This window comes from Dermacentor andersoni, chromosome 5, assembly GCF_023375885.2.
Source record: "Dermacentor andersoni chromosome 5, qqDerAnde1_hic_scaffold, whole genome shotgun sequence".
Lineage (NCBI taxonomy): Eukaryota > Metazoa > Arthropoda > Arachnida > Ixodida > Ixodidae > Dermacentor > Dermacentor andersoni.
The window spans coordinates 168,768,880-168,790,813 of record NC_092818.1 but is presented as its reverse complement, the minus strand read 5'-3'; the positions used below and the strand labels follow the sequence as shown (position 1 = coordinate 168,790,813).

The 21,934-nt window shown below is 44.3% G+C and overlaps 1 protein-coding gene across 4 annotated transcripts in view; it reads right to left on the bottom strand.

Annotated features, from left to right (window-relative positions):
- Window positions 1-10,603: 10,603 nt before the first annotated feature.
- The window catches only part of LOC126531603 (dermonecrotic toxin SPH-like), a 29,291-nt gene continuing 17,960 nt past the window's right edge, over window positions 10,604-21,934 (bottom strand). For all 4 annotated transcript variants that reach the window (XM_050179202.2, XM_055071285.1, XM_055071286.1 and 1 more), the window contains 2 exons: window positions 17,305-17,536; window positions 10,604-11,149 (listed from right to left, as the gene is read on the bottom strand). In XM_050179202.2, coding sequence (XP_050035159.1) covers window positions 10,942-11,149; window positions 17,305-17,536 — 440 coding nt within the window. In that variant the 3' untranslated portion in view covers window positions 10,604-10,941. The remainder of the gene's footprint in view (window positions 11,150-17,304; window positions 17,537-21,934) is intronic.

The window sequence follows — 21,934 nt, the reverse complement described above, 5'->3', positions numbered from 1 at the left end:
GACACTTACGAACACGTTTACTGATAATGGCCTCAATAATTGTATGCTACTACTCCGACGTGTACCTAAGTAAGGGCTTTGTTCCCTTTAACTGCCTAGCGTGGAACTCACGCTAACCATTTCTGTGTTGCTGTCACCTCCCTTCAGAAGAGTACGCAGGCGTTGTGCCCCTTCCGGTGGCAATTGCCAGCCTGCTCCTCGCTTTCTCTTTCCTGTTAACTGTGTATATGTGTATATGTGTTCAAAACAAATAATAATAATAACCACTGATCCGCTGAAGCAGTGCTCGCACTCTGAAAGCTGGAAATAAACAAAATAAACTGACAGTAGTTGTTTAGCAGGGTTTAGATTAATGCTTTTTGCCTCTCGAGCGGCAGACTATTCAGTTTCTTAATTTTTGCCCTCTTTGTGCAATGTCTCATAATAACATAACCAGTGCGCCCTTTTTTTTGCATTGAGTTTTGCATTGGTTGGAATGGCGTTTAGGGAACTTTATGCACCCTCCGCGGCATAAGAAAAAAATAGTGTTACGAAAACGCCCAGCTTACCGTTCTCCTCAGTAAAAGGAGCCGGCGAATCACAATCTTTTCCTTCCAACAAGCAAACGCTCTTCATTCCGCAACTATGCGCGAAAAGACGGGAGATGGAAAAGAAAGCTAACAGTACATAATATGAATCGAAAACCATGGTATCGTCAGGCCTCTGAACCAATTTTCGACGTCCCTTCGATGGTTTAGAGTTTGGTATCAGCCAAGAAAATAAGAAAAATGAAAAAAAATAAAGGAAGACGTTGGAACATTGAACTCCTGTAAAAAAAGAATGTGGACCAAACGTCGGAAACAGAATAATCCGAATTCGCCTGAGTGAATGGATGCAATCATTGGGTTCAGGAGACGATATGTACAACGCGCTTCTCATGAGATCGATAGGCGAGTAACTTATGAGTATGGTGGTGTCGGACAGAAGTTCTCTGAAACGACGTGCACTTGTTTTATTTTCTCAGCAGCTACGTCGTTTTCTACGTGCGCCTTTTGCGCATTGTCACCAATGATCACGGCGCCATCTTCTTGTCACTTCATTCATCCTTCCACGCACAAACTGGTTCGAAGTCATGCTTCCCCGCATCGCTGTCATTCCCACAGTACTACATGCAGGTCTCCATACAGAGCGAGCGTGGCCGATTCCCATGATGCCCGATTCAATCGGGAAAATCGTGTCCTGCCTTCTCAACTGCAGCCACCGAAAGATCTTCGAGGTTTCGACATCGACCCGGACGAAGCTCAGACTAGCGGTCCTTGGTCTAGCAATCTTGGACTTGCTCGGCTGTATTCTCGTCTTTCCAGCTTCAATCGTTATTTCTCTCAAGCTTTTCTCGTTGTGCCAGTAAAATCTGCTTTGTCCCCGTTTTACGCATGCACAAGACGCGATAGGCACTGTGGTATACCCGCCTTTGAATAGTTCGTGATGCGGCATGCTTACCGCATCCACAAGCTTGCCGAGTGGCATGTCAGCGGCCGGAGTGATAACAATGGCGGATCTTTGCTGCGGGCATTGGAGGAAAAACTTGAGCAAAAGCGCGTAGTCAACTGTCGGCCTGTTCGTACTGAAAAACCGTTGAATGTGGTATAAAATTTGCGACTGTTCAGCATTTGTACAATTCCGCGTGGTGGATCGTGCAGATGACAGCACTCGGAGTCTATGTTTCACTTGAGGACCAATGCATTTAGAAAGTCGTATGCGTTTTAGTTACAGCGAACACGTCGATGTTCAGTGCTAAGGGTTCAGTGTGTACTAGTTAAACCAAAAAACAAACAATAAAAAACAATGAAACTAGCTTAAGCTAACTGATCCAAATATGAATTTCACAATGTATGAGCAAATGCAAATACTTGAAGTAAAAATCAGTGATAATAACAGTTCCAAAGTTTTTCGAGTACGAGGGCCAATTAGAAAGTATTTTCCCCTATTCTTTATTAGCCAAAATAAGGTACATACAGGTAATTACAAATACACGTACTAGTCTATGTACCTTACACTATTTTTCCACATAGTCCCCACGCCAATTCAGACATTTGTCCTATTCAGCACTGAATTTCGGGTCTTCATGGCCTTTTACGGGACTTCATGGCGTCACAACACCACCACCTCACACTTCTCAAAGCGAAACATCTTTCCCCAAACGTGGGCTGCATTTACCTGTGGATTTCGATGGGCATTCGTCCCTTTCTCTATAGAACACGAATCACACTTCGTTGCTCATACGCCGTGGACGTGTGAAGCACAACCGCCATCTTCAAGTGACAGCAGCGCCGTGCCGGGAAGCTACCGGCAGAAAAGGCTGGGCCGTTCCAAGAAATGTGTATCGCTGGGAATGGATATGTTGATTCGCATTTACAGCCGTAATTTGGCTAATTGAAAGAGGGGCAAATACTTTCTAATTCGCCCTCTTAATTGAATTAATAATTACTTCAAACATTTTCATCAATTCCCTTTTCTGGCTCATGATTGGTGAATTTTAGTCCAGTTTAGTAAGTTTATTTTCTGCAACTCATCTCTTCGCTTTCAAAGTTTCAAGCGTAACGACTTGGTGCACGTTGTGATATCTAAGAGATGCAAACAAAAACATTCTCTGTTTTTTTAGCATAGCTCGGATTCATATGAACACGATGCTTTGTAGCAACCCACCAACGCGAGAGCCTCGCTCGTAATGAATTTTTGATGCCTTTTGGAGACATACACACACACACAAAAGGCGTTCCAGTTAAAGGCGTTCGCAAAGGCCGGTCGATCGCAAAAAGCGCAATAGCGCTTGTGTGTGCGCGTGTGTGCGTGTTTCTTTTTTTTTTTTTAGCGTTTTCCTCTCGGTCATCTTCCTAACCTTTGTCCCCCATCCCCAGTGTAGGGTAGCAAACCAGAGACTCATATCTGGTTAACCTCCCTAACTTTCCTCTTCACTCTCTCTCTCTCTCTCTCTTGATGCCTTTTTCTCCTTGCTGACTCGTTAGTTCGAATTAACATTCTTTCGGCAGCTAACTATAATCTAGCTTTGGAAACAACGCTTATTAGTGTTGGCGGCCTAATTGCAGTACTACGTGCGTACGACTTCGTCCTACAGTTACGCGCTCTCTCTGTCTGGAGGTTCATTACGAACAGAAGGGGCCTTGTTTTGGCCCAATCACATTGGCTAGACTGCTTCCTCTTCGAATCGCCATAAGACACACAGTTACATACAGTACTGGATACGGCACGCGAGGCCAAAAGTGAATAGCACAACCTCAGGAGGACGCAGGTCCTAATGAGATCAGGGTCGAGATATTCGCGGCACGAGCCAGAGGAACTGTTGCTCGTCTTTCCTCGGGAAGCACTTTCGTCCGACTACATTGGCCTCTTGTTGGCGCCATGAAATGCTGTCAGCGAGGGATGGCATCTTGCTGCTATCACCACATGCGTATTCTCTTTGTACTCTCTCGGCCTCACTATACTGTCAAGAGCATTAGTGAACGCAAGAAGGTAATTCTGCACATATAGCTAGCTTGGGCACGAAGTCTAGTACATAGTAAACCAGCAGTACCAATAAGAGATTTGAGAGAGTATGCAAGACTTCCTTAACCCAATGTTTATTTCGCAGCGTGGCAGCGAAGAACAAGATCCTGCAGTTCTACAAGTTAAAACGAAGCCTAAAACGCCAGTGCGACGGTTTCTAAATTGGGACACGGAGAATTGAATTCAGATGAGGCCTAAAAGTCATTTGCAATGTTCTACGCTGGTTACAGGTATTATACCACAAAGACTTGTTGCCACGCGACTTGTGCCCACAGCATATTCCTTCACAGACAGTGCCAATTTTCAAGCAGGGAAAAGGGCGGCAAGAGGGCCACTTTTCTCAAGCTGCTCATTTAAGGGGGTAGGGGGAGGAGAGAGACGGAGTGAACGTTATAATTGCGAAAGCCGGCAATCGAAGTGAATGACATTTCTTCACATGCATAATTTTTCTAGAGCAATACCTGCACAAACGGCTTCTTGTGCCCTACAAATGATACGCTCGTATCGCGTTCGCAAGTCCGGCAATAATTATTACACGCTCGTTTTGCTTTACTCTAGATAACGGTTCTGTCCCCTAAGTATTTCTGAAACCATTCTTCGTGGCCTTTGCGTTAACGTCAAGTTCAATAATATTGGGCGACATGATTTCCGGAGAAGAGAAATTCTTTTCAAAGTGGCTTTGAAATTGGGAATAAACGCGCACTTTCATTTCCGTTTTAGCACTGAAATAACCCTCAATATATTGTCTAGACAGACTTGTATGCAGTTCAAGGCTTCACATTACTTACGAACTACATTTATTTTCCTAAATTGGTCCAGAATTCAATGCCTGTTTCAGGTATTATGCAAGCGCGTGAGTTCAAAGAAAATATGTCTGATTCTTTCAACGCACAGACTCCAAGAGAAACAAATCTCAGTTCTTGTTTTTCTGCTTGAACTGTTGCGCCACGCTTTGTCATGAGAATTTAATCATGCTTAAGGCCCTTTAGTGGATAAGCTCAATCATCAGGCATGTTAACGTATTTCCTCTATAAAAAGAAAGGGATGTTATAACACAATTCATAAAGTTTGCTTTAGACGCTTGCATTATCAAACTTAGCTCTCGCTCACTCTAGGGTACGTCAGGTCTAATATAGCCGACGCTAACTCTTGACTAATTGCGCTGGAACGCCAAACTGCGCTGGAAGTTCGTTCTCGAGGATTTCGTGCCCCATTTGCAAGAACCATTTGTACCGTCTGAAATATTGAACCGTTTCTGAAATGAATTTCAAGTCTGAGTTCTTGAATTGTTTCCTGAACATTTATCCTTGTAGTTTTAAATATTCCTTTAAAATGCATTCAATTAAAGCTGTAATTGTCTGGAGAGTTCTCGCGTTCTAGCATGCGTCTAAAATAGGATGTGAATTTACCTAATGAAGGTTACTTTAGTCTTTCTAAAGTCATTCGCCAGATTAACAGCACATTGTAGTTCTAACCGAAATTAGGAGAAGGCGCTCCCGATGTATGGCACTGCGCCGTCTCACACAGAGCCGCTCGTAATAAGAGTGCGTTGTTGGAAATCCTGGCTTCATACTTTGTCTATACGTACGTACTACCTTGAAGAACTAAACGCTGCTTCATATGCGGGTAATAGCTAATGATTACCGTGATCTCTTGGCTCTTGCTTTGTGCCGATGCGGTTTTGATATTATAGCAGAATTTGTGTTTACTTTATATAAAAATGAGTTACCAGAACCTTTAGCGAGAGAGAAAGAATTAAAATTAAATTATGGGGTTTTACGTGCCAAAACCACTTTCTGATTATGAGGCACGCCGTAGTGGAGGACTCCGGAAATTTTGACCACCTGGGGTTCTTTAACGTGCACCTAAATCTAACAACACGGGTGTTTTCACATTTCCCCCCCCATCGAAATGCGGTCGCCGTGGCCGGGATTCGATCCCGCGACCTCGTGCTCAGCAGCCCAACACCATAGCCACTGAGCAACCATGGCGGGTGAGAGAAAGAATGAACTTTATTCAATAATTTGAGTCGGCTGTTCTTGACGCGAGGTGGGCGGCTTCTCTAGAGTAGGAAACCATAAACCTGCACTGCCTGCTTGGCCCTGTCCACCAGGCGTGGCTGGTCCTTAAGCATCGCGCACGTCAGCCGATCCGCCCACTGCTCTTTTGTCGTCGCTGTATTGTTGTTTAGCCTTGGGCTGCATTCACACTGACATGCTATGTGGTTAGGGTGTTGGGCGAGAGATCGGTGGGATATTGAGCAAAGAAATACACATAACTGACACAGTTGCTATTCTTCGAAATAGTGTCTGCAATCATTACGAAACATTTAGTCCATTAAAATCAGTTCGCATTTGTTAGCTCTGTTGTTTCTGTGCAAACAATATAGAAAACAAAATAAAACGATACATTGGTCTTAGAGGTATATAGACGTAAAGCTAAGCGTGTAAGTTTTTTTTCTACCATAACGATACGACGATCCTGCAAAAATTGTTTCACCTAGCCCCCCTGAAATGTGCTTGTAACACTATAGTTGGCATAAAACATGCGTCAAAGCACCGCGTCCCATAATCACACGCCTGGTGTTACCTGCGCGGCTACTGCAAAGAAGTGCTGATGCTTATACATAGGAGCGCCAACCATCAGCATTCTCAAGTGTATTGGGGTGCGGATAACGCTTTCGTATGCAGCCATGGATACTGTCCATGGCTGCATGATATTATCCACATGGAAATTACAGGGTCCAAAAAGAAAAAGAAACCATGTCGTATGACTGCATATAAAATTTATAGGGTCCTAAATTAGGATCGTGGTATTTTTATAGTGGTGGAATAATTTTCATAAATTTAAATGTGTACGACAATTGACACGGATACAAGCGTCGTTTTCGTTACCGAAGTGGCGATCAATTAGCGAAGCTAAATGCAAGCAACAACGAACACGTTGGGGAAGAGACAACGAACCCGTGTTCATGGCGCCATAGATTTAGCACTGCTATATGGCGCTCAGAGTAACCAAATCGCCCAGAATTTATTATAAACTACTGTGACCGCTAGTATTTTCCGACCTTGAATTACTGAGCAAGCTTTTCTCTGTGCGTTACATTCAAAGGAGGAAGGAAGTAGCACACTTACCCTAAGCAGGGCCAAACCGAACGGTGGAGACGTAGGGTAATAGATGTTGATTTATATTTTTTTTGCACATAAAAAATAGACAAAAATTCAGAGTGAAATAATAAACAAAGAGAAAACAACGCTGTCTAGACTAGAGCACTGTAATAGATTTCGAAGAGCATAGTCCATGCATATTGAGAAAATGGGAAAAGGTAAAGAAGCCAGTAGCAACAGGGTAGCTCCAATGAGACTCTCCATTCACCCATTCACAACAGAGACCTCTGGCGAGAGATATGCAGGTGAAATGACAAAGAAAGAAACGGTGCATTCGTTTTACGGGGCTAGAGCTACAAGAAATGGGAGAGGATAAAATTGTATAGAAATATTCCTATAGGGGGAGAAACTTCACGGATAAATCAGAAAGTGGAAAGGAAAAGCCATAGAGCTAGCCATTCGCAGGAGCAGGAGGCATGGAGCAGAGTTGGCAGCGAGAAAGCAAGGGCCTCCTGGTGCCACTCCCACAAGCAAGAGGAATGGGGGAAAAGTGTGTGCGACGGCTGGGATCGATACCACGAATGGAAGTGAAAGTGGCAATGGCCAGTGGAACGAACGTTTCGCAGGCTGCTGCTTAATGTACCGCAAAATACATCACGCCAGAACATCTGCTTTTACTCCTTCAGCATATTGGCAAAAATAAACCATTCCAAGAATGACGAAATCAAATAGGTTAAATAGAGATAACGACTGTACCGAGCGACAATCGAAAGTGATGTTCGAAGGCTGACGTTCCTTTCTGCTCGTTCTGACTTCGCTCTCTTACGAAGGAGCCCTGTGCAGTAGCTGACCATGAAAAACCGCTTATTTTGTGCCTTACTTCTCGCGTGGCGTTGGCACAGTAGAAAAAGGAAAGGTTGCTAAACATTCACAAGAGCAAGTGTCGACAGTGATCAATGAACTACTTGACGATTGAAGAGGTTGTCTACGATTCAAAGTATCGGTGGATTTGAAAACGAGCTTATGTCACGACATCCGAGATCCACTAACATAAACTCCGAAGTGTCCTTAAAGCGCGAGCGTTCTTGCTAGACGGGTATCCGCACCTTTACTTTCACTGGCGCCTCGTATAGCAAAACGGTGTCTGCGCTAACCTTTATTAGTGAGTTCGGGATCTAGATACACGGGAACCTTGTGTTGCTTGTGTTTTCCTGTAAACATACAGGGCGTTTTTTTATACAATACAGATTTCTTATAAAGAACGCCATAAACGCTTTGAACGTGGCGTTTTTGCAGACGAGTTCGTAGGCAAGGCAGACGTACTTTGCCGCAAATAACGTGAGCTTCACAAGACTAGTTAACGAAACGTTATTAGTGATATTTTTCTTAGTGTCCTAGAGGCAGTTCTTTGGCTAGGGAAATTGAAGGCAGTCCCATTTTCTTAATACACGCTTATTAAAAAAAAAAAAAAAAACTTGAAAGTCGATTGTGCCAAATTTGAGATACTTATCACCGAATTTCAACGGTAAATCCAGGCAATAACGAAACCGAGCGTCACAGGAGCGCGGAAAAGGCGGCCACGCTATCATATCAGAACGAAACGCCCCGTGACGACAAGCGCGAGTCAGTTTGACACCGAACGGGCCGTACTTCTCGGCCAGTAGTGGCAGCTAGCGATACGGCCCGCTTTGCCCGGCAAGCATGCGCGGCTGTGTGTCCGGTCAGGATTTGCCGTGGCATGATATCAAACTTCGCCCTACACTTCTCTACGGGGCGCAGCCGTCTGACGAGCAGCGGGACGCACAGACTCTCCATATTGCCTCGATTTAGCTTCATTGATCGGTGTTGCCTTGCATGCCTTCAATCTTGCCTAATCAAATGATTAGGCAAGATTCAAGACGACGAAAACTCTTAACATATCCGAAAGTTGCGAATCTAATGCAGTTGCAGTAGCATCTAATGTAGTTCCCTAACGCGAAGCCAGAGTGTTATAGTTGATGACCATACGTGTTTTCACGCCTACTGTCTTCCAACAGTATTGTCATACTTATTTCTCGCATTGCTCACCCTTGACTGGAGACTGGGATCATTGTCAGTGGGTCGCCCACACCAATCTCGCGATACGCTTAGAGAGGTAGTACCGCATAAGCAAAGGGCAAACGGAAGCCTAATGTCATCATTGTGAAGTAACCGGAGTGCCGGTCTCACAGTCCTCATTACGAGCCTAATTAGACACACTGTCACTTTTTATGCACGCAATACCCAAAACACCGAAATGTAACACAGAAAGTAGCTTTGCAGGAAGTAGCTGTGTGGTACGACCCTATGCGCATTGTCTCGCTCTCATCTCTAACAATGCGTCCTGGTTGCTTATTTCAATCCTGGGATGGCATGTGGATGTGTTCAAAGGCAAAGGTTTTCGAAAAAGTGTCATTGAAATCAATACATCAGTGCAAGCCCAATGCTAAAGGGCCACCACAGGCAACTATTTCCAAGCCATTGGACTTTGAATTATTTCAGTCAATTTAATAAATAAAATGAATGCGATTAGCATTATTAAGCACGTATATTACGCACTAATAAACATGCCTGTTTGTCTGTTTGTCTGTCCCCGTTTTCCCGAACATGGTTTACTGGGTAGTCCATGGTCTAATGGTTAGAGCATCGGGCTTTCGTTATGACGAAAGCGGGTTTTATACCATTCGTCGGGCAAAGTTGGGTCTCGGGTATGTGACAGTGCGTGTGTGCCGCTCTTCCATAAAGCGCGTTTAACTCTCACCACAGCAGCCAAATACTCTAACCGCTCAACCATAGACAGCCCAATCAAGAAAATTGGCGGAAAAACAATTAGACAAATATACAGATAGATAGACAGACAGCCCTCGGAAAGTGCGTGAAGTACCCTAATAATGCTAAACGCATTAATATAGAAAACGGAATGCGAACTCGATAGCCCTAAGCATGCTAGATATGGAACTCAGAAAACTCATGACCCTAAACCCCACTTCTCCTAACCTGATTGTAACAAAATTGAGGAGTGGCGAGAGATTACGTGCCAGCATAATTAAAAACTTCTTGATAGACGTGTGAAAAAGAAAATTCATCATTGAACAGAAGCATTTACTAAAGTGACTTCCTAGGTACCAATGAAACACGAAATCCGCGAAGCTGCTATATTTAACCACGAAGCATTCTCAATGTTCGGAACAAGGCACGCTATTCATTAATCGGATTTCTCCGCCAAAGTTTCACGTACTACAAAGCCCTCAGAACGAACATGCATAATTAGCGCAGCCACATGCTGCCAGCCCTCGCTAACACGGCTAGTATTTTAATGAACCAGCTTAGCCATTGCCTTCGAGCGGTTGTATCTCGGACGCCTGATTTCCATGTGCTCTAGCAATGTTCAAACTTCTGGCGCCTTTGCAGTTAGGCAGTGTTCCCGTAAAGTCTATTTCGCAATAATTCACATTACATGACCGGCAATGCGCCGGCATCATTGAGGGAAGAACTATCTGAGCACCTCTGCAATGTTTCTTCGATAACGATGCTGCCTTTCCTTGCGCGAGTGATACTGGCCGAACGAAGGTTGGGGAACTGGTCCCGAAAACTTTCAGTAAAGTAAACTGCGCTGCCATGTTGAACCAGAAACTTCTGACGTCAACTGTTTCTTTTCTTCTATATATCTAAGACAGAGGGAGCACACATTATACATGTAGCTACGCACACTGTAACCGCAAGCGTTTGCTGGACGAACTTTCAGCAGGCCTTGCATCGCAGTTTGTGTCGCGATGCCACTGTTCATCGGTTTCAATGCAAAAAAGTGCAATGAAGATTATTATTCGTCTATTCCTACTATCAAGTTCGTGTTATTTCGCGGCGGCATTTTTAGAACTCACCTTTTCACACAGGCGGCTTAGCTTCGCTGAAAGTAGTATTCTCGACATACAATAGCAAATAATGAAGGATTTCTTTATTTAAATGTTACTGTGCTGAGCCGGTTTTACCACCTGATGAGTGACGGAAGATGTGCATTTGTTCTAAAAAGATACGAACAAATTTAGCTATAAACGAGTTCCTCACAAATCCTTATGTTGCAGTTGAATGTAAAATTTTTTCTTGCGAGTATTGCCTTAGCACCAATAAATTTTTTTAATACCCAGAAGATTGTGCATGAGCAAATGCCAGTGTGCGTCGCCAGTTTGCAAGTAGCATACAATTTTACCCCGTGAGGAGCGCAAATGTATATACCAGAGGGAACAGTTTGTGATCAACGAGGCCGCATGTCGGTTTACTCTGGTAACAGCTCCTTGATGTACTGTTCTTCCAGTATGTCGGTGTTAGCGTCTACCTCGTTGGTCGCCTCCTTCAGATGTCTCCGAAATTTCTTCCATGGGTTGTCGCCAGCACCGGCGACCCTAAGTTGATTTGCAAACTCGTGTACTACGACGTAAAATGCGTTGTCGGGCCTGTTGGTAATGATGCCATCAATTCCAATCCTGTGAAAGAAGGACAGAAAAGATAGGCTGCAGTTCCACTGATTGTCCAAGCAGTACGTGCGTAAGTGTTTGCGTTATGTGTGCTCATCAACGCTGTTACTTCCCATTAAGAGGAAATTTTAGCTGGAGAGCTCCTACCTGAATACGTGGGAACGAAGCAATCAATTTTCTTGGCAGAACACTGCACCGATTTATTGAAGTTTCTTGCTTGTTGAAGAAGAAACTAAAATCTAGTATCTGTAGGAAGTTAATCTTCCATTGATACCATCAATTCAGAGTTTTGAAAATTGCTAAGTTTTGAAAAAACTTAAGTATTAGGTTCAGTCAAGGGTACAACTCTGCAACTGCGCAATAAAAACCATATCACAATTTTGTAAACTGCATAATTTTGTAAACTACACTTAATAATAAATCTAAAGCACGCTAAATCAATCCATTATACACCGCTCTGAAAGAGGCTAGTTTGTCAGTAAGACTTTTGGAAATACCGTCGTAAGTACTAACATTTTTACCTAAACTGTAAGTTCATATATGAAGTTTGTCTGCTTGAGATGCCCTATCAAACGGAATTTACACAATTGTATGATCTGTATTTGGTGTAGAGTTACAAATTTGTAAACTTAGTGCCTTAGTGTAAACTTAATGCTTTTATGTCTTTCAAACGCACCGATTTATTGCAATTTTTGTAAAAAGTCATTTTACATTTCAAATCAAAAGTCTACTTTTTAATGTTGCTAGAATTTTATTTCGCTCTCTTAGATGAAACAATTAAGGATCATTCAAATCAGTTGAGTGTTTCTTTAATACGAGCATTCCTTCCTTTTACATGTATATGAATAAGAAAATAGGAGTTGGCCCTGAGCTTTCTTTTAAAAGAGCGTCTTGCGATAAATGAATCTCTGCAATTGACCTTTTTTTACGAATAAAACAGTACAGACGAGTTGTATATTAATGCGAATATCAAAGTGAATAATATTCTTTGGATTTTTCGCAGGTTCCGTGGTGGTCGGTATTTGCTGGTCACACTTATGCCGCCTAGGCAAAGACACCAATGCAAAGGCTCTCTCGCACCGAGGAGAACTATTAAAGCTGTTTGACGAACTGTTACAGCTGCTTCAGGAGCACGTGCTCTCGCGGTGGAGCGTTCGGGACGAACAACCCCCCCTCCCCCCCCCCCCCTTCACCCGATGTCTTCTATGACGGCGGTGGCAGTGGCCTCTGGTGGCAGCAGAGGAGGATAGCACTTGCCTTCCGCGTCGGCGCAGGCGCCGGTGGAGACAACATACATATGATGGGACGATTTATGCAGTTGAACTTGCGACATTACGAAACTCGATTTTACGAACTTCTCATCTTTACGAAGAAATTTTCATTTCCCTTTATGTTTTTCATTGGGTATATTGTATTCACAAACCCGAGATTACAAAGAAAAATTGACCACTGCTCCCCATCTCACAGAGCCACCCCGAAGAGGCCACATGACTTGGAGTGAAAGGGCTGCGGCCTGGAGTGAAACAAGGAAACCCGTAATCATCAATTGCTTCAGGCATGCCGGTTTCGGAATGGTCCACGAGGAAGCTATCTGCCACTGCGACGCCAGCCCCGAGTAGCAGATATAACAGCCGGCTTCCACTTCCAGGGAACAGGTCAGCCGGTTTGACGCTATCCCGCTGTGCGTGGTGTTCGTGGACTACGTAAGCGCTGATTCCAGCGCAGGCATAGGAACGCCACAGAAAGTTTGGACTACAAAGGCTTCGTGAAACTTGTTGCCGACGCAGAAAGAGACAGACGATGACGACACCGAAAGCAAGCCGAGACCATGCACCGACGGCTAGCGAGGTCATGGACGCCGTTCACCTCCTCAGGTGATCTGCTGAATCTCGAGGAGGAGAACGCGCTCGCATTGCTCTTGCGAGCTAAGAAGACCGCGTGATGCCCTTGATGAAATACCGCAGGAAAACCTAAAGAACCGACTTTTTCGTTAGAGAGAAACTGGTCATTATACCTCGGCGTTCTTGTAGTTTTCAAGTTTACGAAATTCCTGATTTTGCGTAGTGTTTGGTCCCTCCCCGTCAACTTCATAAAATCGCGGTAAAACTACATATAAACGCATAACCACCTATACTACTGACATGTGCTGGTTAACGTGTCTGTTCTTTACGAAACAATAAGCGCTAGCTAAATATCCTCACTGCAACATACCCCTACAAACACAGCATTCATAATGCTGCGCTTGGATTCACTTTACACTGCGAATAGAGAGAGAGAGAGAAGGGAAGAAGGAAATGGAGGGAGGTTAACCAGACTGAGTCCATTTTGCTACCCTACACGTGGGGAGGGGAATGGGGAGTGAAAGAGAGAGAGAGAAAACTAAGGTGTAGGATGTCTATAGTCGGGCACTCAAGTCTGTTGCCTTCAGGCAGTGATCAAGCGCTATATCTTTCTAGAAGCGCTAGGCGCTTACATTACCAATAACCTTCAATGGTTTCTGCATGCTTTTCGGGCTTCTGATTGCAGGAAAATGTAGAGGAACACATAAGCGAAAGACCCACAACATTTTTTTAAGCAACAGCTAGCGCCCAATGCAACGTCGCCCAAAGGAATTTCGCAGGAACAGAATTGTGTTCATAGTTTAGATTACCTTTTGACATTTTGATGCCGAAACGTGCATTTTTACAATAAGAGATGCCACAGTGAAGTGCGTTGGTTTGGCTTCTACTGAATGGTGTTTTATAACGTTCACGTAAGGACACTTTGACAGGCAATAAGAGATAGGAAATAACGCGATCCTGCTTATGCATTCATACATTCTGAACGAGACTCAGGCGCACGTCGATGTGGCGCGAGAACAGGACATTCGTACAGGTACTGACAAACTAGTTTATGATCCATGATTTCGGTGAAGCAGAGCACTTAGAAAAATAGGCGTTCACACAAACATAAATGCTGAGGACACACTCTAAGCTGCGTACAGTATGGGCGCATCATTCATGTTTGTGAGGACATTTGAACTGACCAAGATGAAGGCATTAAAAGCTGGCATTCTATTGACAGTTGAACCTGTACTTTTCGCAGAGTTTTTAGAACCTTTAACTCAAGATTTGCTTAGTCCTGGAACCTTCTCCTGGTCGGCGCTCTTGGGTGAGGAGAATGAAAGAGATAAACGCAGTTGCGTTGCGCCTTGTGTTTGACTCACCGCCGTAGTGAAAGCGAAAAACTCTACAAGAACATGGAGTACTGTTTGTAAGGACTAAAGGCGAGAGAACGCATTAAATATCAAAAGAAATGGTGAGCGTAACTTTTAAAACACACACAAACACACACCCGCACGCATGTCTGCCCCTACCTCCTTTATACTTAAAAAAATCCCTCTCAGACAGTATCTATCCATGCAGGTCACATGAGGCACGCTGTCAGACGCCGTTCGGCGCACCTCTGACAGGCTTGTGAATACGGCTGCACAAATTGGCAGACGAGAAGAACTTGTATGCGGAGGAGGTGGCGAATAAACGCACGAGTATTCCAGTGCTGCCGACGAGATTCTTTACACCAGGAGCCTCCATGCAGTACCCTAGTACTGATGTAGTCTTTAATTATCAATCCTGCGCCAACAATGGTGGTGTTTGGCATATGTCATTCGGTTTCCATTTCACGTCATCAGCCAAGGCAACCCACATTACGGTACCCCGGACGAAACCTTCCTTCTTTAGGCCAACGAGCTCTCGATCGAAAGCTATCTCAAAGAGAGCAGTATATTTAGCGTCCAACCTTCGTCATTTACGTGAGATGGGTGAAGATAATAGCGTACATCATCCTTTGCTTCTTACGGACGTGCATTACTCCGAAATGAGATCAGATTTAGTGCGAAGTGAGAGCCGTCTCTTCGATGGCTGCTGCCGTATTTGTTTAGGCTAAGCTTTTGGAGTGACTCAAAGTGGTCTCACGGCCCCACGCTATTCGCAATTTTCGGGTCTTGGGTTGACGCAAACCCGAAACCTCAATGTTGCCTTGGGTTCTGCACATGCGAACATGTAGGCCACTATTTACGTGGGTGCCCCAGGCAGCGCGACACTGCCTTTTATGGTAGATATGATGACATGGCCACCATATGATGCGAGAGTGGCTATACGATGAAATACCGCTTACATGAATTCGACGCAATTCGTGGTGGCAGCCATGCTTTCGTTGCCAATTGACATTAGCGGTGGTGCAGTTATGTAAAAGTTGGCAGAATAAAAGGACTATCCATGACTCTGCTCTGTCCTCACATTAACAAAAACGATCCTTTGCTGTGAGGCCGTAGTCAGAATCTTACCACGGGGCATTACAAATTTCAGTTAGGGGATGCCACATTACGTATTTTTTCTCAGAAAAAGAAATATCTTCCTTTGATACAAGTGCAGTCGATGGCTTGCGTAAGTTAGGAGTTTGTCTCGTTCCTGTGATATATGCCAGGTGCTTTTTGGAATATACAGAATGAAAAAAAAAGGTCATGTGGAAACTAGCACAGTTGTAGTCTTTGACTTGGATTACTCGTAAAGGCCGATATTTCTTGCGCGAGATATCAAAATGCACGTTCCACTAACTAAATTTCACTAATGAAGTTTCTCAAATAATTACTTTGCAGCACATAAGGAAATTTATGAACTCCAGCCCGTGAGCTCAAAAGGCGTATCCGCTTGGAACGAATTAGAAGGACGACACTAGTTTCATGACGTTCATTCCCAAAGTGTGTGACCAAATAGATGCAGCGTTCCAGTTATTTCTGTGTTTGCTTTAGCGCTGTGAGAATATTGGAAGCCCCGAATACGAATCAAATAGTCTTTGCGTCTCGATTCATATTCGATTCGAGAATTCACTATCTGAAATTGCCGAATATTTCTTTCTTTCGAATATGTGAGGAACAACACACTCATTAGGGTCTCAATGGATAAGGAACGATGGAAATGTGAACTCTTCTAAGCGATTCTGCCGCAACGAAGCTGAGCTTGCTTCGCGGGGCCACCAGTTCCTGAGTAAACGCACGGGGCAGATAACTTGCACTCGATTTTCAGCTATTCATCGTGAAGGCCTCACGTTTAGGTAGCCGAAGGCTTAGTTGTCTCTGTTTAGGTAAAGCAATTCATTATTTACCCTTTGGCACCATTTCCGATTCCTTCAAAACTATATGGAGTGCTGTAGTGCCACGCTTCTCTCCTTGAACAAAGTTATCGTACGCGCATCTGGTGACTTGTTACTTCTTTCTTTTGGTCCTTGCTGTCATTGTCACCCAGCACTAGATAACTGAAAGAAGCTGTTCTTTATAAGCTCACCAGATGAGCGGATTCTTAATTGTGAACCGCACTACTTGCATCTAGATATGTTTCTGAATAAGTCATGTAAATATTGACAATAAGCTTCTTTTTTTTTTGACAAGAGAGCTTCGCGCGAACTTTATATTTCACTGCGTTTAAAGCAAAAGATTCAATAATCCATTACATATGCGGGGGTCCTTTTTTCCCGAATATTCGTATTCTATTAAAACATTTTGCTGTTCGAACATCCTTAGTTTCAGTGCTTAAGACGGCAGTTCGTTAAAAAGGTAAGTGCAACAATAGTGGATTTTTGCTAACTCTTTCACGGCGCACATCGCGAACCCGTGCCGTCCTTAGAATTCCTTCCAAGCAGGTCTACAGTGCGAACTCGGAGCCTACAATCCGTAAATTGCGCTATGTGCCGTAAAGTAGCTCTGGAAGAACTTAATTAGCGAATTGTTATTTGGTCAATAATGCATTTAGGTTTATTGAGGAAGTAATGTGCGCCTCTTCCAACAATCCAGTTAAAAAATTTCGATTGTGCTATCGGCCACAGGCGATCTTTAAGAATTTTGTGCAGTCTTAAAAAAAAATTCACCTGATATTGTGCTCTTCGGTATGCTTCCGTCAGGGGTCGAACCCCGGCCGCGTCGGTAGCACTTCGATGGGGGGGGGGGGGGGGGGGGGGGGGAAGGGGGTAAAATGCAGGACTCTCGAGTAGTTTGATTTAGATGCACGGTAAACAACCCCAGCTGGTTGATTCTGAGTCCTTCACTACATCGTTCCTCGTAGTTGTATCGTGGCTCTGGCTCGTAAAATCCCAGAATTTAATTTACGCCGCAGCTGAACGCAGTAACTCACTTGATAGCATCCGCTATATAGGCAGGCAGGTCGACGGTCCAGTAGTACACCTTGTCGATAGAACCGCCCGGCCTATCACGTTGCTTGATTGCCTCTATCAGCCTCTCGGTTGGTAGCAAGAATCGAAAGCAGTTCATGAGACCATCGCCCTGCCACCGGTGGCGTCTGATGCCCAACTTTTTGTACATGCGCTTGATGCTTTTCAGATCACCGTTCATACCCACGTCGTAACCTGCGTGTAATTGAAATTGAAATTGATTTATTCATTATAGACTACAGGTTATAAAAATGAATAATATACAGAAGGAAGTCCCATAGTCAAAAACTGTATCGGGACCTTCTGTTACTTATAAATATGGGTTTTCTAAAGCAACGAGGAGAAATACATTAAAATAATATGGAAGGAAACATGGAAGAAAGTAAGCACTGGAGAGCGCAAAACAAGATTAGGAGTTACAGTAAATCTAACGAAGGAAATTGTTCAATTGCAAGGAGCAAATGCAGCAATACTACATTAAACGAAATTGACAGTAACGGACAAAAAATTTTACCCAAACATGCAATACAAACAACAACAAAAAAAGAATTTCAAAATATACATCACCATAAATGTAACAATAGAAACAAAAAAAACTTCTAAATATACATGACCATTAATCAGAAAGAAAGGTATCAGGACAGCGGAATATTTGAAGTAGTAAGGGTGAAAAAAAAGAGAAAAAAAAGAAAGAAAAGTTAATGTTAAATATTTGCTGTTAGAAGAAAATTCTTCAGATATGTTTTAAATATGGATATGGAAATAGATGTGGGTTTAAAATTTCGTGCTACCTGATAAGCACCGCCTAGGAAACATTATTCTAATTAGCACATCCCAGGGGATGTTTTCTATATCAATCGGATGACCCCGAAAGCCCCTCCTAACTACATGGAGAAAGATAAGCAATGGAAGAAGTGAAGTCTTGATTCAAGTTGAGTCTCGTATTCGTGCGTTTTACGGCATATCTAATCATTTCTGGTGCCTAGATATTGGCTTATTTATTTACTTTAATATTGCCAGTCTCCTTTTGAGAACATAGCAGGCGGGAATATGATTGTATGATGCATGACCTAAACAATAAAGATTTCAGCATATGTAAAGCCTGCACGTTAGTAAACAATAACTCAATGTGAATGTATAACAAGCCGGCTCAATGTACGTATTTATAACAATAATTGTGTCCATACACTGAACGTATAACTGAAAAGTACCAAGTAGCATATTTTGTGCGGTTTTTGTTACATTTTAGTACAGAATTGAACGTTGTTACAAAATCAAGAAAGATCCATAAGAAAAACACAATGACCTTATCTATAATTAAGATAAGGGCAAATTAGGACGAATATAAATAAAAAATATATTTTTATAATCATTTATTGCATCTTCTAATGATGGTAACGAAATCAGGTTGCGATAGTGTAATAGTTATTGATGCATATAGATCGTTCTACTCGCAAAAAAACTTATTGTCGGGCGTGAAGATGTGAAAGAAAATATGTTTACAAGCCAACCTAAGGGATAGTCTTCCCTGAAAGCAGTCTTCTTCACAGTTGACATTTTTCTCACAATTACGAACGCCGTCGTTTTCGTAATGCTCGCAGTATCGTGATAACATGCACTAGCGCTCTCCATGAAATGTTTGCGTCACTTTTGGTGACAGACGTCGAATTGCTGCTAAACCGATGATCACGAAGCCGAATAACGTCGCAAAAAGCAAAAAAAACAAACAAGAGAAGTAGAAAAGGTACACTCGTGGTCAAGAATACGCGGCCCACAGCACTGGGTGCAGGAGCGGCTGCGGGGCCACACCGCCACGTTGCCATCTCCATCGGACGCCTGCTTTGAGGCTGCACCGAGTGACGCTAATTTACGCCCTAACTCTCGTGCGGCCAAGTCACGCGCTAGATAAACTTCAAGTGCGGCCTTCAGCTGTTTCGCAGCTGGCGGTCAGTTACAAAGAGGGTTCGTTCATAGAGTTTCTCACTATATTAACCTAGAGGGAAATCTGGCGCTGCTGCGCGGTGGTGTGCATGAGAATGCCGGTATATTGTGACTTCGGATTGGCATCATTCTCGGAGAGCCAGGAAACCTTGAAGGCGCGACTGCCCAGCACCGTTCCGTCTGTCACAATAGCTCATTTTCTACTGAAACAGCACGTAAAAAGCTGTTTTAGCCTTGATGTCACACAAAAGCAAGTTTTGTTCAAGTATGACAACTTATTGTTGCATGTAAAATTACATGAAACATAAAATTATCAGCGGGCCGCTAAAGTTGGATGACAGACGACGAGGTTTTCGCTCACTTTGGAAGAGTTTGCCATCTGTTCTTGCTTTTCTTAGCTTGGTTATGCATTGCAGGTGAGTAAACTTCACTGAAATATGTAATATACGCTAATGAAAACCTTTTATGAAGATTTTACTTTAAGGACGCGTTATTTGTGCAGTCATATCCCCGTTTTAGACGAAGTCTCTTACAACACCAGCCAACACAAGCCTCGCAGACACATATACCGTGATTCCCATGACGGCACAGTGTCTCTTAGGAAACTCCCGTAGAAGGTGGCACTAGATTTGCCTCTAGGTGTTATGGTGAGAAACTCTTCGGGTTCGTCAGTGCGCGCTTGCCTTCCTACCCGCGCCAGCCGGCATCTCTTGCGTAAACGCACAGACTCCGGCAGGCGCGCGTTTGGCCGTTCGGCTAAATGCACGGAACGTATGCCTGGCAGTGTGCAATTTGGTTTCACGCTTCATGTTTAGGTGCGCCTCGCGCCCGTGCGTGCCGCGCTTCCGTGCCTGGCGTTTGAACGGACGGCGCACGTGCATGCAGGCTCTCATCGAAAGACGCCATGACAAGGAGCAGCAAGCAAAAAAGAAAGACGCCATGACCAGCATAGGAGCAGCAAGCAAAGAGTCGCCACTTTGTTGGTGTCAACGCCCGTCCTGACTAACGTTCCATTCTCGTTTAACGCGAAAGCGTCACTGGGCTCAAACTGCAGGAATCGTCGGAACCTGCCAGCCGTGCACGGAAGCCGTCCGCCGCCGCCGTGCCAAGAACTACGGCAGCACGGCAAACGAAGCAAAATGGAAGCGCCCTCCTGCGCATTGACAATCAGCAGCGAAACAGCTGAGCGCCGCACTTGAAATTTGTCAAGTGGGTGTCGCGGCTGTACGAGAGTGAGGGCGAAGTTTGTCACCATTCGATGCACCCTCGAAGCAGGCGCCCGATGGAGACAGCAGCGCCGCCGTGTGGCCCCGCAGCTGCTCTTGCGCCCGGAGCCGTGGGCCGCGTATTCTTGACCGTCACTGTACATTGCTCTTTTCATTTTGGCTACTAAATATTAAAATGGTTTGCCCTTGAATGTCGTATTATTTGCTCAAAATCTGTTGCATGCCCTTGTGGTCCATAGAAATTTTAAGTCCCTAACACGGACAGGCTGAGAGAGAGAGAGAGATAAGAATACAGGAAGGCAGGGATGTTAACCAGTCAATAGTCTGGTTGGCTACCCTACACTGGGGGAAGGGAGAAGGGGAAGAGAAAGAAGGGAGAGAGAAGGTGTAGGTACGTGTACGGATAGCACTTCAGTTAAAGTCGCTCGAGCAAACCAGAAGTTCTGAGAAAACACAAAAGTGCCTTCACTGCCTTCTGAGCCGATGATCGGTCGGGACGGTGCTCTAATATTGTCTGTTCACTCAGAGGACGATCGTCTAGTTTCCTCAATGTGTCGGACAAATACTGTCTTTGTGCTTGAAATTGAGGACAATGGCACAATATGTGGTCAATGTTCTCCTCGCATGCGCAAACATCACATGCAGGACTATCAGCCATTCCAATTAGTGCTGAGTAGGCATTTGTGAAGGCCACTCCAAGCCATAACCGACACAGAAGAGACGCTTCACGCCGGTGCACACCGGCTGGAGGTCTGAGTTGAAGTGACGGGTTTAGTCGGTGCAGTCTTGTGCGCCTTGTATGTACGGTATTCCACTCTGCTAAGGAGATAGTGCTTGCCAGAATGCCAAGTTGTCTCGCGGCGTCGGTCCTTGAGAGCGGAATGGGGACGCAGCGGTCTTCTTGGTTTGACGTCCGAGCTGCCTTATCGGCGTCATCATTACCAATGATACCGCAATGACCTGGTATCCACTGAAAAGAGATATCATGGCCTTTTTCTCTTAAGTGATGGACAAGTTCCGCGATTTCGCACGTGAGGTGATCGTGAGTTCCATGTCGGAGAAATGAATGCACACATTGCAAGGCCGGCCTTGAATCGCAGAAGACTGCCCGTTTTCTAGGACTTTCAGTATTTATCACTTGAAGCGCGTCGCGGAGAGCCGCGAGCTCTGCAGCTGTAGACGTAGTGACATGGGAAGTCCTGAACCGCTTGGTTATTCCCATTGCTGGTATAACTACAGCGCCGCCGGAACTGGTTGATGTAGTTGATCCATCAGTGTAGACGTGTGTGCAGTCGCTGTATTTCTCGTACAAGAGAAGTAAAGTTAGTTGCTTGAGCGCTGATGATGGCAAGTCCGACTTTTTCTGAAGTCCTGGGACTGTAAGGTTCACTTGAGTACGGCTGAGACAGGCTGAGAAATTGCAAAA